Below are 19,735 nucleotides of genomic sequence, written 5' to 3' on the forward strand. Positions count from 1 at the left end.
GTCAAATCTGTACCTGTTCAAGGTGAGGCAGGTGAGACCTCTCTAAAGGGCCGTGAGGCCACCCAGCCCAGGAAGGCCCAGCACACAGGTTGTCCCCCCCAACCCCCCACTGTGCGCACAGGCTGCTCAGGTCCCCTGGGACACCCACCCAGACCACAAGCCCAGCTGAGCCTAGGGGAGCCACGCTTCCACGAGAGCCCCTAGCCCCACACCGTCCAGGCCACCGTCTCGATCCCACTGCTTACCTAATGCTTGTGAATCTCCAGCCCCTCGAGGCCAGGCTTCTGAAAGTCGCTGGGACAGGCCTGCAAGGGGAAGAGACAGCCCTGGCTTTCTGTCCCATGTGTGCGTGGCCTGACTGCTGAATCAAGGCCAGATCAAGCCCACAGTGAACCGAAAGCCTGCAGGGTTGCTTGCTCGAAGTCTTGGCTTAAAGCTGCTCTGTTCACACTTAAGATAGCTTGAACCATTTCAGGAAGAGCCTGGTCACATTTAGACGATCTGTTTGTTGCTTCTAGAACTCAGGCCAGGTGTAAAAAAATTGTTACAGCTCTTAATTCTATTGTTGTTTAGTCTTTCAGTCATGTCAGACTCTCTGTGACCCTGTGGACTGTAGCCCACCAGGCTCCTCTGTCCGTGGAATTCTCCAGGCAAGAATACCGGAGTGGGTTGCCATTTCCTTCTCCAGGAGATCCTTCCCACCCACGTCTTCTGCATTGGCAGGCAGATTCCTTACCACTGAGCCACCTGGGCAGTAGTAGTAATAGTAGTAGAGAGTCACGTCAGTCGTATCCGACACTTTGTGACCCTGTAGACTAGCCTGCCAGGCTCTGTCCATGTGATTCTCCAGGCAAGAATACTGGAGTGGGTTGCCATTCCCTTCTCCAAAGGAGCTTCCCAACCCAGGGATCGAACCCAGGTCTCCTCCATTGCAGGCAAACTCTTCACCATCTGAGTCACCAAGGAAGCCCTCTATAGTTTAAAGAAATCACTCTAAACCAACAATGGCAATCACAAAAGGACAAGCGCTGTGTGATTCCACTTACGTGAGGTCCCTAGATTAGTCAGATTCATGCGGGTAGAAAGTAGGTGGTTGCCTGGAGTTTATTGGGGTTGGGGAGGGTGGAGAATGAGTCAAATGTTTTAGTGGGTACAGAGTTCGCTTGGATGAAAGAGTTGTGGCAGCATGATGATGTGGGTATACTGAACTGTACACTTAAAAATGACGAAAAGGGTAACTTTTGTTGTGTACATTTTAACCACGAACACAAAAACCCAGCTAACACTGGCAGCCTGGCTGATACAGAAAAACATCATAAACTGCCACTACCAGCAGGCCTCTGGGACTTGCAAGTGTCTGGAGATCAGAGGTCCAGGAGTCAGACTTGAGTAACTCACCGTCTGGAACACCGTCTGGGACAGAAAACTGGCTGTGATTTTGCTGACATCGCTCTCGCCTCCCATCTTACACAGGACGTAGCCATACAGGTTGGCGGCTTGGAGAGAGATCCCAGCTATCACGAGGGCCTGCACATAAACAAAACAGAGGTCCTTCTCCTGAGAGCACAGATTGAAATATTCCTCCCAAACCAAGCAGGAGTGGTTCCGGCCCACACCCACCAGTGTTCGCCAACCTTTATGGAGAGCTTCCCTGGTGGTTCAGGTGGTAAAGAATCTGGTGAAATGCAGGAGACCTGGGTTTGATCCAGGGTTGGGAAGATCCCCTGGAGAAGGGAATGGCAACCCACTCCAGTATTCTTGCCTGGAGGATCCCATGGACAGAGGAGCCTGGTGGGCTTCAGTCCATGGGGTTGCAGAGAGTCAGACAAGACTGAGCAACTAACATAATCATAATAATACAGATACTCAAGGACACCTTTTAAACACCAGAAACCGGAGAGGCTGAGGCCACTGTCGTCCCACTTTGCAGGGAGGACATGGAAGTCCAGAGAAGCTCAAGTTGCCTGAGGTCCCAGAGCTGGAATGAGACTGAGCCAGGATCCAGACTCCCGAGCCCACACTCAATTGTGCTGTGGCTCATACTGTCTGTGGACATTTTATCTCATCATGGAATGAGCCAGATCATGGCAAAGCAGTGTCATAACTCAGAAATAAAACTCCAGAATCCTGAGGCTGGCTTATTCCTACTGAGGCAAGTTTCCTACCTACCCAAGCTTGGATGTCATCCACTTTTTCGAGAAATACCTCTCAGCAGCAGCATTCATACGGGCCAGAAGGTGGAAACAACCAAATGTCCATCAGTGGACGAACAGATAAACAAAACGTGGTCCATCCAGATTAGGGAACAGTATTCAGTCATAAAAAGGAAAGCAGTACTGATAGCTGCTACAACAGAGATGAACCCTGAAAACACTGTTAAGTCAAAGAACTGAGTCACACAAGACCATGTATGATTCTTTTATAGAAAATGTCCAGAGAGCCAAATCTACAGAAACATAAATTCGTGAATGGCAGGGGGCTGGGATGGAGGGGGGTGGGGAACAGGGGCAGTGTGGGGTTTCCCTGTTAGCTCAGCTGGTAAAGAATCTGCCTGCAATGCAGGAGACCCTGATTTGATTCCTGGGTTGGGAAGATCCTCTAGAGAAGGGAACACTACCCACTCCAGTATTCTTGCCTGGAGAATTCCATGGACAGAGGAGCCTGGCAGGCTACAGTCCATGGGATCACAAAGAGTTGGTCATGACTGAGTGACTAACACTTTCACAAACAGGGGCTAGGGGAACAGAGGCACAGGGAGGGTCATGGCTAAAGGGCTCAGGATCTCCTGGGGTGATAAAAATTTCCTAAAACTGACTGTGGTGCTGGCTGCACAACCCTGAGAACAGACTTGCTGTTGTTCAGTCGCTCAGTCGTGTCCGACTCTTTGCAACCCCACGGTACAGCCCACAGGGCCGCAAAGAATCGGACACGACAGAGCGACTTTCGCTTTCTCGCTGACTGTAGCCCTCGAGGCTTCTCTGTCCATGGGATTTCCCTGGCAAGAATACTGGAGTGGGCTGCCCTTTCCTTCTCCAGGGGATCTTCCTGACCCAAGGATCAAACCTGTCTCCTGCTTGGCAGGTGGATTCTTTACAACTGAGCCACCTGGAAAGCGCCTGGATCATACACACGAAATGGGTGCACTGCCTGGTATGTGAATTCTTTCTCAATAAAGCTGTTTCAATCCATCGGTCACTCAATCAAGAACAAAAACCCACTTCTGCAACCGCCAGTTCTGTACAGACATCCGAGCGAGGGTTGCCTTACCAGCCACTTGAGCTTCAAGGAAAATAAGGAGCTAAAAAAGAACACGATCCAAATCATGGGACAGACGATGAGGCCGAGCCAGAAGACCCGCGCTTCCGCCTCCGTGGCAGCCACCATGTCTGGAGAGACCTGTGGCAAGGAAGAGATTCGGTTGCACAACTCACAGAAATAGTCCCAAAGGAGCATGCTCTGATTTTCATTAATATCACACGGGCTTCTGCCAGTGGAGGCTCTGAACGGCACCAGCCGCCATGGGCCTTGTGTCCGGCAGGGATCAGATCATGAAGAGCTCAAGAGGAACCCATAGGGACTTTCCACGGCCGTTTTCTCGGCTCTAGCTTGACAAGTATTGGAAGATACCTTTCTGGCTTCAAAAATCCAGTGGCTTTTCCCATCTTCATCAATCTGGTTCCACCAGCGAAGGCCTACCATGAGTCGTCCGGTTACATTCTGAGAAAAGTGGACAGAATGCTCATGAGCAGATCACAGGTCATGAGAGAGGCCTCATCTTTTCCTGGATGGATAAAAGTGACCAATTCATGTTGAACCTGAAGAGAGGGGGACTGAACAGTGGGGCTTTCTCAAAATCAGTTTTGAGGCCTGTAATTCTTAACTAAGCTTACCTTAAAAAGCAGCTTAGCTGTCCATCGACAAAGAAATGGATAAGGAAAGTGTGGCAGATACAGAAAATGGCATGTTACTCAGCCATAAAAAGGGATGGAATAGTTCCATGGCAGCAGCAGGGATGGCCCCAGAGATCATCACACTGAGTGAAGCAAGCCAGACAGAGAAGGCCAGATATGATGTGGCTTATGCGTGAGATCTAAAAATGATGCAAATGAACTTACTTACAAAACAGAATTAGTTACAGATGCAAAAAATAATCTCAGGGTTATTGTGGGGTGGAAAGTGGGGGAGTAATAAATTAGGAGACTGGGATTGACATATACATACTACTATATGTGAGATATAGATACTTTATCCCTTCTCCAGTAGGTTTTCCTGACTTAGGAATGGAACCAGGGTCTCCTGCATTGCAGGCATATTCTTTACCAACTGAGCTGTCAGGGAAGCCAATATATAAAATAGATAACTAGTAAGTACCTACAGTATAGCTCAGGGAACTTGACTCAATACTCTAATGACCTACGTGGGAAATGAATCTAACAAGAGCAGATGTATATAACCAATTCACTTTGCTGTATGCTGGAAACTAACACAACATTGTAAATCAACTGTATTCCAATAAAAACTTTTTAAATTTAAGTTCCATTCACAAAAAAGACAGACTCCCTAGACATACATACACATATATATGTCATATATATATATATGTATTTCTATTTATAGAATTTTAAAATACATTATTTATAATATGATACGTGAAATTTACAAAAACCCCAAAACCCTATGGAGTTGTCTCCCTCACATAGTACGTGTCTGCAAGCATGACAGTGGCCACCCAGAAGCCATTTATCCAACTATAGAAAGTATTTTTTCCCTCTGATTCTAAGTGATGTCGGCTCAGTATTGTTAAGTCCGCATAGGGGTCGGTGAGCGGCTGGAAATGCAGCCCCGTGTTTCGGGAGAGAGGGAGTCGCAGGTTGCGGGGGGCCAGGGCTTACCTTCACAGACCAGAAGTCAAAGGACAGGAGGAGCAGCACAGTGACGAAGCAGCCCACGAAGCTCTTGCTGAACCAGTCGCAGCCCACGTAGGTGACGATGGCACTCACACGGAAAAACAGGTGGAAAAACGTGGCCACCGGGTGCCTAGGAAAGAACCCAGAAGCCCGCTCAGACCAGGGCCCCAAGGACAGTGGCCAAACGTGCTCTGTGGTTTCCAGGCCCCACATGTTCCCTGTGCGTTTCAACCCAAACTCCACCAGGGCACAGCTCAGAGAAAGCATCACTCGCCTAGAAGACTCAAAACAGTCCTCATCACACCAACATTTTTCCCACCCTCGAAGAATCCAGTACTTTCCCATAATCTGACTCCAAATATCACTTGCCCTCTCCGAAACTGGGTCACTTTTCAAATGTATCGTGACACGGATCACCGCCTTCCTGCCTAGCAGCAACAATGACCAGTTCCCCAAAGGGAAATGTTGGGTTATTCCGTCAGTAACTGAGCTGCGTGGTCACATGCAGCCCATGGGTTCAGAAGCCTCACATCAGCTGGGGACACATGGGCATGTCCAGGTCCAAACCACTGGTGCTGGTGATGAAGCAAAGTCGCTCAGTCGTGTCCGACTCTTTGTGACCCCATGGACTGTAGCCTACAAGGCTCTTCTGTCCATGGAGTTTTCCTGGCAAGAGTACAGGAGTGGGTTGCCATTTCCTTCTCCAAGGAATGATGGTGATAAGCAGCATTTGAACCCTGGAGCCAGAAAGCAGGCTGTGTGCAAGGGCAAGGGGTGCGGGAGAGATGGACTGAGGGATGCATTAGCCGATGCAAAGTATTATATACAGAGGATGGATCAACAGCAAGGTCCTCCTGTATACAGGAAACTGCAGTCAATATCCTGTAATAAACCTAATTGAAAAGAATATAAAGAAGAATGTATATACATGTATCACTGCTGAATCACTTTGCTGTACAGTAGAAACTAACACAATATTGTTAATCAACTCTACTTCAATAAAATAAATTAAAAAAAAAAAAGAAATTGATCCTGCAAGCCCCATTCGGTTCAGTCACTCAGTTGTGTCCGACTCTTTGTGACCCCATGGACCACAGCACACCAGGCCTCCCTGTCCATCACCAACTCCCGGAGTTTATGTCCATTGAGTTGGTGATGCCATCCAATCATCTCATCCTCTGTCATCCCCTTCTCCTCCTGCCCTCAATCTTCCCCAGCATCAGGGTCTTTTCAAATGAGTCAGCTCTTCGCATCAGGTGGCCAAATATTGGAGTTTCAGCTTCAGCATCAGTCCTTTCAATGAACACTCAGGACTGATCTCCTTTAGGATGGACTGTTGGATTGCCTTGCAGTCCAAGGGACTCTCAAGAGTCTTCTCCAACACCACAGTTCAAAAGCATCAATTCCTCAGTGCTCAGTTCCTCGGACCTTTGTTGACAAAGCAATGTCTCTGCCTTTTAATAGGCTGTCTAGGTTGGTGGCTCAGAGGGTAAAGTGTCTGCCTGCAATGCAGGAGACCCAGGTTTGATCCCTGGGTCGGGAAGATCCCCTAGATAAGGAAATAGCAACCCACTCCAGTATCCTTCCCTGGAGAATCCCATGGACAGAGGAGCCTGGTGGGCTACAGTCCATGGAGTCGCAGAGTCGGACACGACTGAGCAACTTCACTTTCACTTTCTAGGTTGGTCATAACTTTTCTCCCAAGGAGTAAGCATCTTTTAATTTCATGGCTGCAGTCACCACCTGCAGTGATTTTGGAGCCCCCCCCCCCAAAATAAAGTCAGCCACTGTGTTTCCACTGTTTCCCCACCTATTTGCCATGAAGTGATGGGACCAGATGCCAAGATCTTAGTTTTCTGCCCCATGACAGGTAGCAATTCATTGCTGGGGAGAGAGGGCAGGCAACTTGACACCAACAAACTAACCCAGTATTGCCAGATATCTTTGCAAGAAGCTAGAAACCTAGACCTTTTGTGGGAAATCTGAGTTTTAAATGACAGCCACTAATTATGTCAACAAAATGCCGCAGGCTGTGTTTCACAGGGCCTGGAAGCCTCCAACCTGCCACGTCTAAAGGCAGCCAGCAGGCCTTTGGGGGACGAGCCTGCTTGCTCTCTGAGAAGGAAGGCGGTCAGGGTGAGCACCCTGGAGGCTCCTGTAGCACGGTGGGCTCCTGACTCCCACGGGGATGTCAGCTAAGATTCAGATGCAGGGTGTGTGATGACCTCGGTACTTACTCCTCCTCTTGCAAAGGAAGAAGGGGCTGTGCCCAAGGCCAGCTGTTCTCCAGAAGGTTCTCACCTGTGCCTTTCAGATGCCAAGCTCTCCTGGCATCTGACCGAACCAGAGGCATTTAAGAATTAGATGTGATCGCATGGCACTTCCAAACCTGATTGTTCCAGAAAACAAGACTCTGGGAATCTCTTATACTGTTTTCTTTTGATCACGCCACATGGCATGTGGGACCTTGGTTCCCTGAACCGGGATCAAATCCGTGCCCCCTGCAGTGGAAACACAGATTCTTAACCACTAGACCACCAGGGAAATCCCCCTCTGATACCTCTTTTTGCCTTATACATTATTGAGGATTTAATTGTCTTAACATAATTTCACCCCCTTCACCCAAAGATGCACGTGTTGCATACTTAGTTGCTAAATCGTGTCCAACTTTTTGCAACTCCATGGACTGTAGCCTGCCAAGCTCCTCTGTCCATGGAATTTCCCAGGCAAGAATGCTGGAGTGGGGACTTCCCAGGCGGTGCAGTGCATAAGAAAATGCCTGCCAATGCAGAGGACACGGGTTCGATCCCTGGTCCAGGAAGATTCCACATGCTGCAGAGCAACTAAGCTCATGTGCCACAACTACTGAAATCTGCATGCTTCAGCTGCTGCTACTGCTAAGTCGCTTCAGTCGTGCTTCAGGGCCTGCGACAAAGAGTAGCCCCCACTCTCTGCAACTAGAGAAAGCCCTTGTGCACCAACGAAGACCCAGCCCAGCCATAAATAGATGAAATTATTAAAAAAAAAAAAGAATGCTGGAGTGGGTTGCCATATCCTCCTCCAGGGGATCTTCCCAACCCAGGGATCAAACCCAAGTCTCCTGCTTGGAGGCAGATTCTTTACCACTGAGCCACCTGGGAAGCCCTTCACCCAAAGATAAATGAATCCTTTTCCAATGTCCTTTGAGGGCAGAGACCATTTTTATATCCCCAAGAGCACCTGACTTTAAGATTCTCAGCAAATATTTGTTGTGTTGAACCTTGTAATCCAGTCCCTTTGGGCTTACTGGGAACATCTGTCTTTTTTGTAGGACGATACAGACTTAAAAGGTGTACAGAGGCCCAAGTGTTCACTTATCCAGGGTGAAACCTGGAAGTTATGCCTTCAAATAAATCCCCTGCCCACCCACTATTTTTCTTTTTCTGACTGTGGTTTCCTGAAATAAAATGCAGAAAAAATTCCACGTGTTGGAAGGTTCTGCTTTAACTGAGTCCTGGTTAACTGACTGTTTCCTTAACTTGAATGGACGGTATCATTATTGTTGCTGCTGCTGTTGTTTTAAGTATCCAAACCAAGCCCAAAGCAAGCAGAAAAGGACGCCTATTGTACTTTCAAATACTGCTTTAACCCTGTTTTACGTGGGCTGTTCTGTGGACAGCCCTCCAAACCCTCACCCCCTCTCCCTGCAGTCTGCCTAGCCTGGGCCCCGGCTCACCCCTCTCCCTCCACTAACACAAATGTGAGCTCAGAGATCAGCTTTCTAATTCTGAGAGTTTGCAAGGCCATGGTCTGAGCCTACTCACCCTTCCCTGATATGGGGTCCCCTGTGCCCTCAGCCTTCTCTCTGGCCACCTCTACAGCCTCGGAGCACATGTGAGCCAACAGTCATCTCCACCTCTGAATGCCACCAGCTTCCAACTCCCTTATCCCAGGCACCCACTTGGTGCCCACACCTTGAGAGGCAAACAGTACAGAGGTGCCCGACTGCCAGGGTCCAAGTCCTGGCTCCAACCTCCAAGTAGCTCCCCAGCCGTGCCTAAGCTACAGAACTTCTCATCGCCTCAGTCTCCACTTCTGTAAGATGGGAGGGCCCACGGGAGCCCCTGCCGAGCTTATTCACTTAAAAAGATTAAGTGCAGGTGGCAGGTATACAGTGCCTGAAACATATACCATGCTCAGTCGTTGCGAACAGCTGACAGTCTCACACGCACTCAAAACCGTTACCCATCCAAGAAGCCAAACTGTAAAATTCCCCCTCTGACCACACTTTCTCTCATTCCCCAGGGGCTGACTTTTCATCTCTGCAGGGATCCCCCAAGACTCCTGATCTCCCCCATGATGCCCCAGCCCCTCCGCTTTCTCTAAGGAAACTTCCTCATCCTCAACTGTGTGTGCTCAGTTGGTTCGACTCTGTGACCCCATGGACTATAATAACATCAGGCTCCTCTGTCCATGTGGTTTTCCAGCAAGAACACTGGAGTGGGTTGCCATGCCCTCTTCCAGGGGATCTTCCCAACCCAGAGATCAAATGTGCATCTCCTGCATTGGCAGGTGGGTTCTTTACTGCTTTTACAGAAGTATTTTCTGATCAGTATCCATCCTGCCCCCTCCACCCCAGGACAGAAGCCTGTTCTCTCAAGAGGAGGAAGAGGAGAGAATGATAGGTGGTGAAAAGGGAAATGGCATTGACTAAGTCAAGGTCGGGAGGGTCTAGCTGGGCTTTTGTTTAAGTTCAAAGCCACTTTCACAGTTCTGGGCCAGCACACATCTTGTCTCCCCCTGTGGAGGGAAACCCAGTTGGTTTGCATGGTATGTGCTTGAAAGTTACCTTGAGGAGGCCCTAAAATGCTCACAAGGCTGCCCTGGTCCCATGACATGTGGGTTTAGATTTGGAGTGGGGCCTGGACATGATGCTTTCAGGTTGTGGTGCTGGAGAAGACTCTTGAGAGTCCCTTGGACTGCAAGGAAATCCAACCAGTCAGTCTTAAAGGAAATCAACCCTAAATATTCATTGGAAGGACTGATGCTGAAGCTGATGCTCCAATACTTTGGCCACCTGATACAAAGAACCGACTCACTGGAAAAGAGCCTAATGCTAGGAAAGGTTGAAGGCAGGAGAAGAGGGTGACAGAGGATGAGATAGTTGGATGGCATCACCGATTCAGTGAACATGAACTTAGGCAAGTTCCAGGAGATGGTGAGGGACGTGGAAGCTTGGCGTGCTGTGGTCCATTGGGTCACAAAGAGTCGGACACAACTTGGCAACTGAACAACAAGAACTGGACATGAACTTTACAAAGGAAAATCACTCTCTATCCTGGTTTTGGGGCTTCCCTGGTGGCTCAGTGGTAAAGAATCCACCTGCCAATGCAGGGGACACTGGAGACGTGGGTTCAACCCCTGGGTTGGGAAGATTCCCTGGAGTAGGAAATGGCAACCCACTCCAATATCCTTGCCTGGAGAATTCCATGGACAGAGGAGCCTGGTGGGCTACAGTCCCTGGGGTGGCAAAGAGTCAGACATGACTTAGCGACTGAGAACATCCTGGATTCACAAACTGCCGTCCAAGGGCCAAACCTGGCCCACTTCCTGTTTCTGTAAATAAAGTTTTATTTGAACGCAGCCATGCTCACTCATTCTCTGGCAGAACTGAAAATATCTAACCAGAACTCATGCCAATCCCTGCTCTAGACAGGCCGGAAGAATTTAATGATGAAATTAGGCTCCATTCAAGACAAACCAAAATGAATCAAACTGCCAGTAATGACCTCTCCCCCCTACTTCACCGCCTACTTCCAAAGCTGTAGGGCAGGAGCTGCCCAACTGGCAGAAACAATGGATTGTGCTAGAAATCAGAGCAGTGAAGGAGGAGGGGTAGAGACTGACACACAAGAGGGCTTGTGATGCTGGCGATGCCCCACATCTTGATCCCTCGTGTGCATCTATATAAAGATCCATCCACCTGTACATTTAGGATGAATGCGATTTACTGTCCGTGAGCTGCTGCCACCGCTTAGTCACTCCGCCACGTCCAACTCTGCGGCCCCATGGACCGTAGCCTACCAGGCTCCTCTAACCGAGCAAGAATGCTGGAGAGGGTGGCCATGCCCTCCTCCAGGGGGTCTACCCAACCCAGGGATCAAAGCTGTGTCTCTTACATCTCCTTCACTGGCAGGCAGGTTTTTCGCCACCTGGGAAGCCCTTTAGTCATAACTGCCCCCAGCTGGAAGCACCAAGATGTCCTTCAGTAAGTGAACGGATACATCATAGCACATCCACACAAAGGAATATTTTATTTTCAGCACAAGAAAGAAATGAGCTCTCAAGCCATGAAAAGACATGGAGGAACCTTAATGCACACCACCCAGTGAAAGAAGCCAGGCTGAAAAGACTACATACTGTATGGACCTAACTCTATGACATTTTGGAAAAGCCTCAGCTACGGAGACAGGAAAAAGATCAATGGTTGCCAGTGTTGAGAGACAAGGAGGATGAATAGTTGGAGCCCCGGGGATGTTTAGGGCAGTGAAACTGGTCTGTATGATACTATCATGGTGGATACATGCCATTATACATTTGTCAAAGCCTATAGAAGGCATCACCGACTCAATGAACATGAGTTTGAGCAAACTCTGGGAGGATGTGAAGGACAAGGAAGCCTGGTGCGCTGCAGTGCATGGGATCGCACAGAGTCACACTGAGCAACTAAACAGCAACAATGGAAGATACAACACCAAGGATGAACCCTGATGGAAACTATGGACTTTAGCTAACAACGCACTGGTTCATCACAGCAAACGTATGACTCTAATGCAAGATGTTAACCATAGGGGGAACTCTGGGGTGGGGAGGGGCTTAGGGGAACTCTCTGTACTTTTTGCTCAGTTTTTCGGTAAACCTAAAACCACTCTTAAAAATGGTCCCGGGTTGGGGGTGGTGCTCTGTCTAGCCAGAGTAAAGTCAGGGGTGGGGTTGGAGAGGACCATGGACCCCAGGCACACACATCCCCTTCCCAGCAAACTTCCTTTTTTTTAAGATTTTTTTTATATGGGCCATTTTTAAAGTCTTTATTGAATTTGTTACAATACTGCTTGTTTCATGCTTTGGTTTTTTGCCTGAGAGGCGTGTGGGATCTCAGCTTCCCAACCAGGAATCGAACCCATACCCTCTGCAACGGAAGGTGAAGTCTTAACCACTGGACTGCCAGGGAAGTCCCCCTACAAACCTCTATAGCACATTCAAATTGGGGGCAAAAGTTTGATTTAATTCTCCATTCCGCAGTGATTTAATAGTCTCTTTAAAAGTTGCCCTTTATTGGTTTAAAATACTTTGAAAACTAATTCTTTATCAAATATCCTATTTTAAATACTCCTATCATCTTTCAAATACTCTGAAAAGCCTTCTGCTTTTCACTGTGGCAAAGGTCTGAGGAAAGACAGTATCTTTTCTCCTTCCTTTACTTTGCTACAAAAATAGCATCTGAGATGATGTCTAGAATTTGCTTCAAAATAATCCGGGGGCGGGGAGTGGGTGGGTGTAAAGATGAAATAGTCTGGCCACGTGTTGATCATGACTGAAGCTGAGCAATGGGAACACCAGGGGCATTGTTCTCTGTACTTTTATGTAAATCCGAATTAAAAAAAATAGAAAAGAAATCATCAGAGGTCGACTCGACTTTGCATCGAGGCAAGGCACGTTTCAGAAGAAAAAGAATAAAAGGTCTATAGGTTGCTATTCTGGGGGCCATCTGTGGTTAAAAAAAAAAAAAATCAGACCTAAAAATCCCCAGTTGAATAACTGGTTGCTACAGCTAGATGCATAAGGAAAATTCCAGAAAATAGGTCCTTTCTTCTGGGCTTACCAATTCCTCTGCAAAACAGAAAGGCCACTCCTCTCTATAGAGTAAAAATGCCCACCCACCTCCAAAGTGGACAGTCAGTACAGTGAAAGACAGAAAGCCTTGATCCACACTCACGCTCCATCCTTGCTGTGTACATGGTTCTGGACAGGGCACTAAACCACTCAGAGCCTCGGTTTACTCACCTGTAAAATGGGAAAATAGCATTTAACCTCAGATGGCCAAAGTTTCTAGAAAGAAAAACACCTATGGTGCCAGATCACAGTGGGGCATATTGTTACTATCACTCTACATATTGTTTGACTCATTCTTGGTCAAAATTTTTGAGAATGGGAGAAAGCGAGAAAAAGCCTTGGCTGGTGATGATCTTTTTGGATGCTTTCCATTGGATGCTTTTCCTCATTGTTGAAAAGAAGCGGGATGCTACTCTGTATTTCTTCAGCCCTGACACTCACTTAGGGTCAGGTGGCTCTCACGCTAAGAGCAGTGTGTCACCAGGAAGATGTGGCAGGGAAGGGGACCCCAGAGAGTGACGACTAAGGCCATATCCACCTGTTCCCTTCCCCTCGTGCCCTGGAGCTTGTTAGCAAGGCAGGATCAGTAGCCTACCCCAGGCCTCCTGAGCCCAAATCTTCATTTTAACGAGATCTGCATGCTCGTTGCCATCCAGGGTCCTCCTTTGCTCCATTTTCAAGGTAAACTCAGTCATGAGGACAAAGAGGGAGGAAGGAACCCACACTTTAAAAAGCCCTGCTAACCCAGCGGGTGAGCCGTGGGGGCTAGACGGACTTTTCTAGAATGCTCCAGATGCAACGTTAGAGCCATCACCCTTCAGACTCCAACTTCTTGTTTCAGATGACAGCACATCCTCATCCTCGCCCAGCATCTGGGCCAGGAAGGCAGGTCTGGGGCTGCTAGGACGTCTCAACAGATGCTGGTTGCTAAGCACTCAGAGCTTTGATTCAAAGGTCAGCACGACAGCGCTCTGAGTGTGGAAGTGAATAAAAGAACAGACTTCCCTCTGGCCGCCACAGTTTTCTCCTCTAGTTTCTGTTCTTTATTTCTTTTTAAAGAGACATCCCATCTTTATCAGCTGGGTATAGCAGTTAAGTCATGTCCAACTCTTTGTGACCCCATGGACTGTAGCCCTCCAGGCTCCTCTGTCCATGGGATTCTCCAGGCAAGAAGACTGGAGTGGGTTACCATGCCCTTCTCCAATCAGCTGGGTATGTGGAGCTGCAAGATGCTGGGTGAAGAGAACCCCCAGAGATGGGTCAGTGGGCCCCTGGCTGCTCAGCCCTGGCTGGGCCCTCTGCGGGGACCCGAGCTTCTCTTCGAGGGGCACCGGGGCTGATTCCTCCCCACAGACCCTAGCTACTGCCCACTCCCCACCGCTGCTGCTGCGCAAACCACGGACCAGATTCCTTAAAGACCCAGCGTTTTCAAATGAAATGGGAAAGCAGAAGAGCCCAAAACAGTTCTTCAAACAAAACCTTGCACACGAAGTTCCACGGAGGCAACATTCACAGTCACCACGAGGCGGAAACAGCCCAAAAGTCCATCAATGGACTGTCTGTGCAATGGGGTGTCACTCAGCCATGAGCAGGAATGAAGCGCCGAAACCTGCTCCAGTGTGGGCGAACCTCGACAACCTTCAGTTCAGTCAGTCCAGTTCAGTCGCTCAGTCGTGTCCGACTCTTGGCGACCCGACAACCTTAGGCTCAGTGAAAGGGGCCAGACGCAAACACACAGACACTGTAAGATTTCACTCATGTAAGCTACCGGAAGAGGCCAATTCACAGAGACAGAGAGCAGAATGTAGGGTACCGGTGGCTGGAGGAGGAGGAAATGGGAGGTGATTGCTTCACGGATATGGGACCTCCGTGCGGGCAGTTGAAGGGGTTCTAGAGGCGGATGGTGGTCACAGTGCCACAACAGTCTGAACGGACTTACTGCCACCGACTTGAGATGCTTAAAATGGTAGGGGTTTTTTTGTCATGCATATTTAACAACTGAGAAAAAAACAAAACATGAAACAATTATTGGAGTACTATGGATGCATGGAACCACATGGAGGAACCTGGAAAACACACTAAGTGAAAGAAGTCAGACATGACAGGTCCCACACTGTAGGGTTCCATTCTTGTGAAAAGTCCAGAATAGGCCAGCTCACAGAGACGGAAAGCAGGTAAGCGGTTATCGGAGGCTGGGGGCACTGCGGGGAACAGAGAGTGACTGCTTCATGGCTATGGGGTTGCCTTTTGGGGTGATGAAATTATTCCAGAATGAGACAGTTAGGATGGCTCCATAGTATTGTCAACATCCTAACTGCAACTGAATCATTATTTTTTTTAATATTTATTGATTTATTTGGCTGTGCCAAGTCTTAGCTGTAGATTGTGGAATCTAGTTCCCTGACCAGGGATGGAACTCGGGCCTCCTACACTGGGAGCTCCGACTCAGCCACTGGAGGAAGCCCCAAATCGTTCACTCCCAAATGGTTAAAATGGTCAATTTGATGTTATGTGTTATTTTATAGTTTAAAAGGGAGAAGACATTGGGGTGGGGAGGAAGAGAGAGACGCTGCCTTCATTGGCTCTCCTTTGGGGGGGCAGGCGAGGTGAGTAGAGAGGGTCCTGGATACAAGTTCAGAGACAAATTCATAGATTCAAATCTCAGCTCCACCCCTGAGGACCTGTGTGACCTTGAGTAACTGACTTAACCTCTCTGTGTGTCCCACTTTCCTCATCTGTAAGATGGGATAAGAGTCAAGAATGCTGAATTGCACACTAGGAGACGTCGTTCAGTCATTGTTAGGGTTACTCGTGTCCTCTGGAGTAAGAAGTACCAACTGCACGGAGCTGCCAGGAAGATTACGTGAGAATCCCAGGCAAAGAAGGACTCAGTATACTGCCTGGCTCAACAATGCGTTCAGTACCCGCTCTCATCAGATATAACTGTGTATTTGCCCTGGCGGCTAATCATTCCTGTTACGTTATCGTGTGACGCAGTGCTTTTGCACATACACACCACCTGGCTCTCTTGCCTTTTTTTTTTTTTTTTCATTTTAAGGCTTGTGGGATCTTAGTTCCCCAACCAGGGACTGAGCCCGGGCCCTCAGCAGTGAAAGCACAGCGTCTTGGTCACTGGACCACCACCACCTGGCTCACTTGTTAAATGCACTCTGATTCAGGAGGTCTGGGTGGGCCCAAGAGTCTGCGTTTTAATGAGCACCCAGGTGATGCTGATGCTGCTGGTCCATGGACCACCCTCAGAGTGGCAGGGAATATAGGAAAGTGCTGTATTTGCTTCCCAGGGCTGCTAAAACAAAACACAGCAAACTGGGAAACACCAAGATCATGTTGTCTTAAAACCCATCATTTCATTGTGCTCAAAAAAAAAAAAAAAAAAAGGCAAAACAAACACCAAAATCTCTGTGTCTGCAGGCTTGGTTCCTTCTGGAGACTCTAGGGAAAAACCCATCCCAGGCCCCCTCTCCTATCTTCTGACGTCAGCCGGCACCCTTGGGATTCCTCGGCTTGTATCTCCATCACTTCAGCCTCTGCCTGCGTTGTTGCGTGGCCTCCTTCTCGTGTCTGTCTTCACACAACTGCCTTCTTTCAAGGACACTAATCATATGGGACTAGGGCCCCAGCCTACTCCAGGATGCCCTCATCTTAGCTAATCACATCTGCAAAGACCCTATTGCCACGTGAGGTCACATTTTGAGGCCCTGGAGGTGAGGACATCCACATATATCTGTTGGGAAGGATATAAGTCAACCCACAACACCTGCCTGGGGATAAATGAGTCCAGAGAACATAAGCGAGGCTGGAAAGGGACAGAGAGCCACTCTGCAGTTGAGGGGTCAGAAGCTCAGGGAGTCTTGAAGCAAACTGCCCCTGGCCTGGAGCAAAGAAGCAGTTGTGCAGGTGATGCCGGTGCAAATCTACACATGCTCAGCTCTTCAGCTGCAGGCCTTGGAGGAACCATCTGCCCAAGGAAGGGTGGAAGGGTCATCTCTTCTGATTTGCACAAAGGTGCCCTACAGGCTGGCAGCTGCTCTGAGGGGCAGAATCTGCCCAGAGTTTCATCACTGTCCCACCTGTCAGCTGTCTTGCAGAGACCCACAGAGCAACTGAAAGGGGATATATGCTTGGTGACAATAGTGACTCCCCAAAATACACCCACTAAGAGATGCTATTAATATCAGCCCTGCCTGATGCATTCCCTGGTCACAGACCCGGAGAGCTGGCACAGGACACAAACCCAGACTGTGGCTTCTAAACTCCATTCTCCAAAGGAGCCAGAGCTCCCTGGAGAAGTGATGCCTCCAGGCACAGATGGAGAAATGAATATGATAAGAAATGAATACGGGATCAGAACATCCCAGATCACAAGGAAGCTGTCAAAGACTCTGAGCACCAGGTCAAAACACTCAGAGGCCAATGGGTAGACACTCCCATTGGCCAAAGATGGGAGGACCTGAGTAGCAATAAGAATGTCTGAATCAGTGAGTCATGTAATACTTATGCAAAACCTTCAGTGGTCACTTATGGGGGATGCTGGGGAACAAAACTCATTGCTTGGAAAATGGAAAAATGAAGGGCAAGCATGGAGCATTTATTATGAGTATATCCTGCAATTTATTTGAAGAGGGGGAATTTCTCTTTCTAGATTACTTCAGCTCACAGATGGAGATGGAATGATAGTGTGCTTAGAATATCACCACGCTGCAGCCCCCAACACATTCATTCACAAGCAGCTACTGAGGACAACCAGGCATTAGAAGCCCCTGACGGAAGAACTCGCCGCTCAGCTGGTAAAGAATCCGCCTGCAATGCAGGAGATCCCAGTCCGATTCCTGAATCAGGAAGATCCCCTGGAGAAGGGATAAGCTACCCACTCCAGTATTCTTGGTCTTCCCTTGTGGCTTAGCTGGTAAAGAATCCACCTGCAATAGGGGAGACCTGGGTTCCATCCCTGGGTTGGGAAGATCCCCTGGAGGAGGGCATGGCTACCCACTCCAGAATTCTGGCCTGGAGAATCTTCACGGACAGAGGAGCCTGGCGGGCTACACTCCATGGGGTTGCAAAGAGTTGGTCACAACTGAGCGGCTCTTCATCATTATCCCTGGTCCAAGAGAGTATGTCAGAGGCTTGGAGTCAGTTGGCTGACTGTTCCTTTGCACTTTGTAAAGTATTTTACTATCCTGAGGAGAGAGACGTCTGTATTGCAATGCTAGGGGAAATGTGAGGATCCATTAACACCATCTGTGGCTATTTCTGAGTCATTCTGAAAGCCTCCTTACTCCCGTAATGAGTGAGGAGTGAGTCATCGGCCATGGAACACCCAAGGCTGAGCCCCTGTGTGAAGAGAATTTCCTTCAGGCTGGAGTAGGACCAGCCTCAGGCCATTCCCCTTGGATTCCAACCCGAAGTTATTGAGCCAGTCTTGATTAAGGAGATGTCATCAGCATCACTTGCCAGAATATATGGCTGAGCCTTGCATCAACACCTGCTATTGCCGTTTAGTCGCTCAGTCGTGTCCAACTCTGTTGCAACCCCATGGACTGTGTAGCCCACCAGGCTCCTCTGTCCCTGGGATTTCCCAGGCAACAGTACTGGAGTGGGTGGCCATTTCCGTCTCCAGGGGATCTTCTCAATCCGGGGATTGAACCCACATCGCAGGTGGATTCTTCAGCGCTAAGCCACCAGGGAAGCCCATTATCAATACCTACCCATACTCTAATGAAGGTGAACACACACACATGCACACACACATACCACTCCCTACATAATCCAGAAATAGACAACCTAGAAAAATATGCCAAGTCACTCAAAGCAGAACCACATTGCAGAAGCCTGTCACACCCATCTCAACACCTACTGACTCAGCATTTTTGGGAATGGAGGCCCTGAAGTTTTGGTCCTTTGTTTGCTGAGTTCACTGGGGATGCTGATAAGAGCTGAGATCCCTTGGGAATGCAGGCCCAGTGACATGCGTCTGGGACCTGCTGCCTTCACCCTTCCCTATCCAATCTCAGAAGTCCCAGAAGGGGGCAGAATTGGGACAAAGGTCAATTTAAGGCAAGTTCCCATGTGTGTCCCTGGAGTCCAGCCAGTCCAGGCCGCCAGCATCTTTCACCCTGGCCCCTTCACCAGCCTCCTAACATCTCTCTGCTACTGTTCTTGCCCTAGAGGCCACTTAACAGTCACTGAGAGCATCCTCAAGGGTCAGTCAGATCATGCCTCTTCCCTGCTCAAACCCCTCCAAAGACTGCCCATCAAAACAGAGCAATTCCAATTTCCCATCAGAATTTTCAAAGCCCTCGCAGCTCTTCCCTAACAAATCTCCAACTGCCTCCTCCTCCCACTTCCCCACTTGCTACACGCTGGCCTGCTTCCAACAACCCCTAGACTACACTCCCACCCCAGGGCTTTGCACTGCTGTTCCCTCTGCCAGAAGTCTCTTCTGTGCATTTTCCCATGCCTGGCTCCTCCTCCACATTTGGGTCCCAGTCCAAATGCACCTCCTCGGGCCTTCTCTGCGCCCTCTAGAATCTAAACGGGCCGCCTGGACCTGGCCCCCTTTCTCATGGCATTTACCACCCTCTGATGTTACTTTGTTTAGATATTTGCTGATTCGTTCACTGTCTCTTCTCAATCAAAACATCAGCTCCACGAGGACATGGACCATGCCCACCTAGTTTTCTCTGCGGTCCTTCAAACAGTGCTAGGCACACAAAGGTCCTTGAAAGGTGTTCTTGACTTAACGAATAAATGAGTGAGTGAAAGAATAAATCAGTGGCTCTCAAATGGGAGGTGATTTGGGGTCCCTTGCCAGCAGTGTCTGGAAATGTTTTTGGTTGCTGCAACTAGGGGACTGCTTCTGGAATCTAATGGGTAGAGGCCAGAGATGTTGCTAACCATCCTTGCGTGCACAGGACAGTCCCTGCAAGAAACAATGT

The 19,735-nt window shown here is 48.8% G+C and overlaps 1 protein-coding gene across 4 annotated transcripts in view; it reads right to left on the reverse strand.

Moving 5' to 3' along the window:
* The window catches only part of TVP23A (trans-golgi network vesicle protein 23 homolog A), a 31,092-nt gene that overhangs the window by 1,116 nt on the left and 10,241 nt on the right, over nt 1–19,735 (reverse strand). Inside the window, exons 3-7 of one of the 4 annotated variants that reach the window (XM_018040873.1) lie at nt 4,893–5,037; nt 3,628–3,717; nt 3,268–3,396; nt 1,399–1,527; nt 246–305 (exon numbers count right to left, since the gene is read on the reverse strand). In XM_018040873.1, the coding sequence (XP_017896362.1) occupies nt 246–305; nt 1,399–1,527; nt 3,268–3,396; nt 3,628–3,717; nt 4,893–5,037 (553 nt within the window). Of the gene's footprint in view, nt 1–245; nt 306–920; nt 1,528–3,267; nt 3,397–3,627; nt 3,718–4,892; nt 5,846–19,735 lie in introns of those variants that run through there. The other 3 variants (XM_018040871.1, XM_018040872.1, XM_018040870.1) reach the window with 3 other exon arrangements.

The sequence above is a fragment of the Capra hircus genome, chromosome 25 (genome assembly GCF_001704415.2).
Source record: "Capra hircus breed San Clemente chromosome 25, ASM170441v1, whole genome shotgun sequence".
In the NCBI taxonomy this organism is placed as follows: domain Eukaryota; kingdom Metazoa; phylum Chordata; class Mammalia; order Artiodactyla; family Bovidae; genus Capra; species Capra hircus.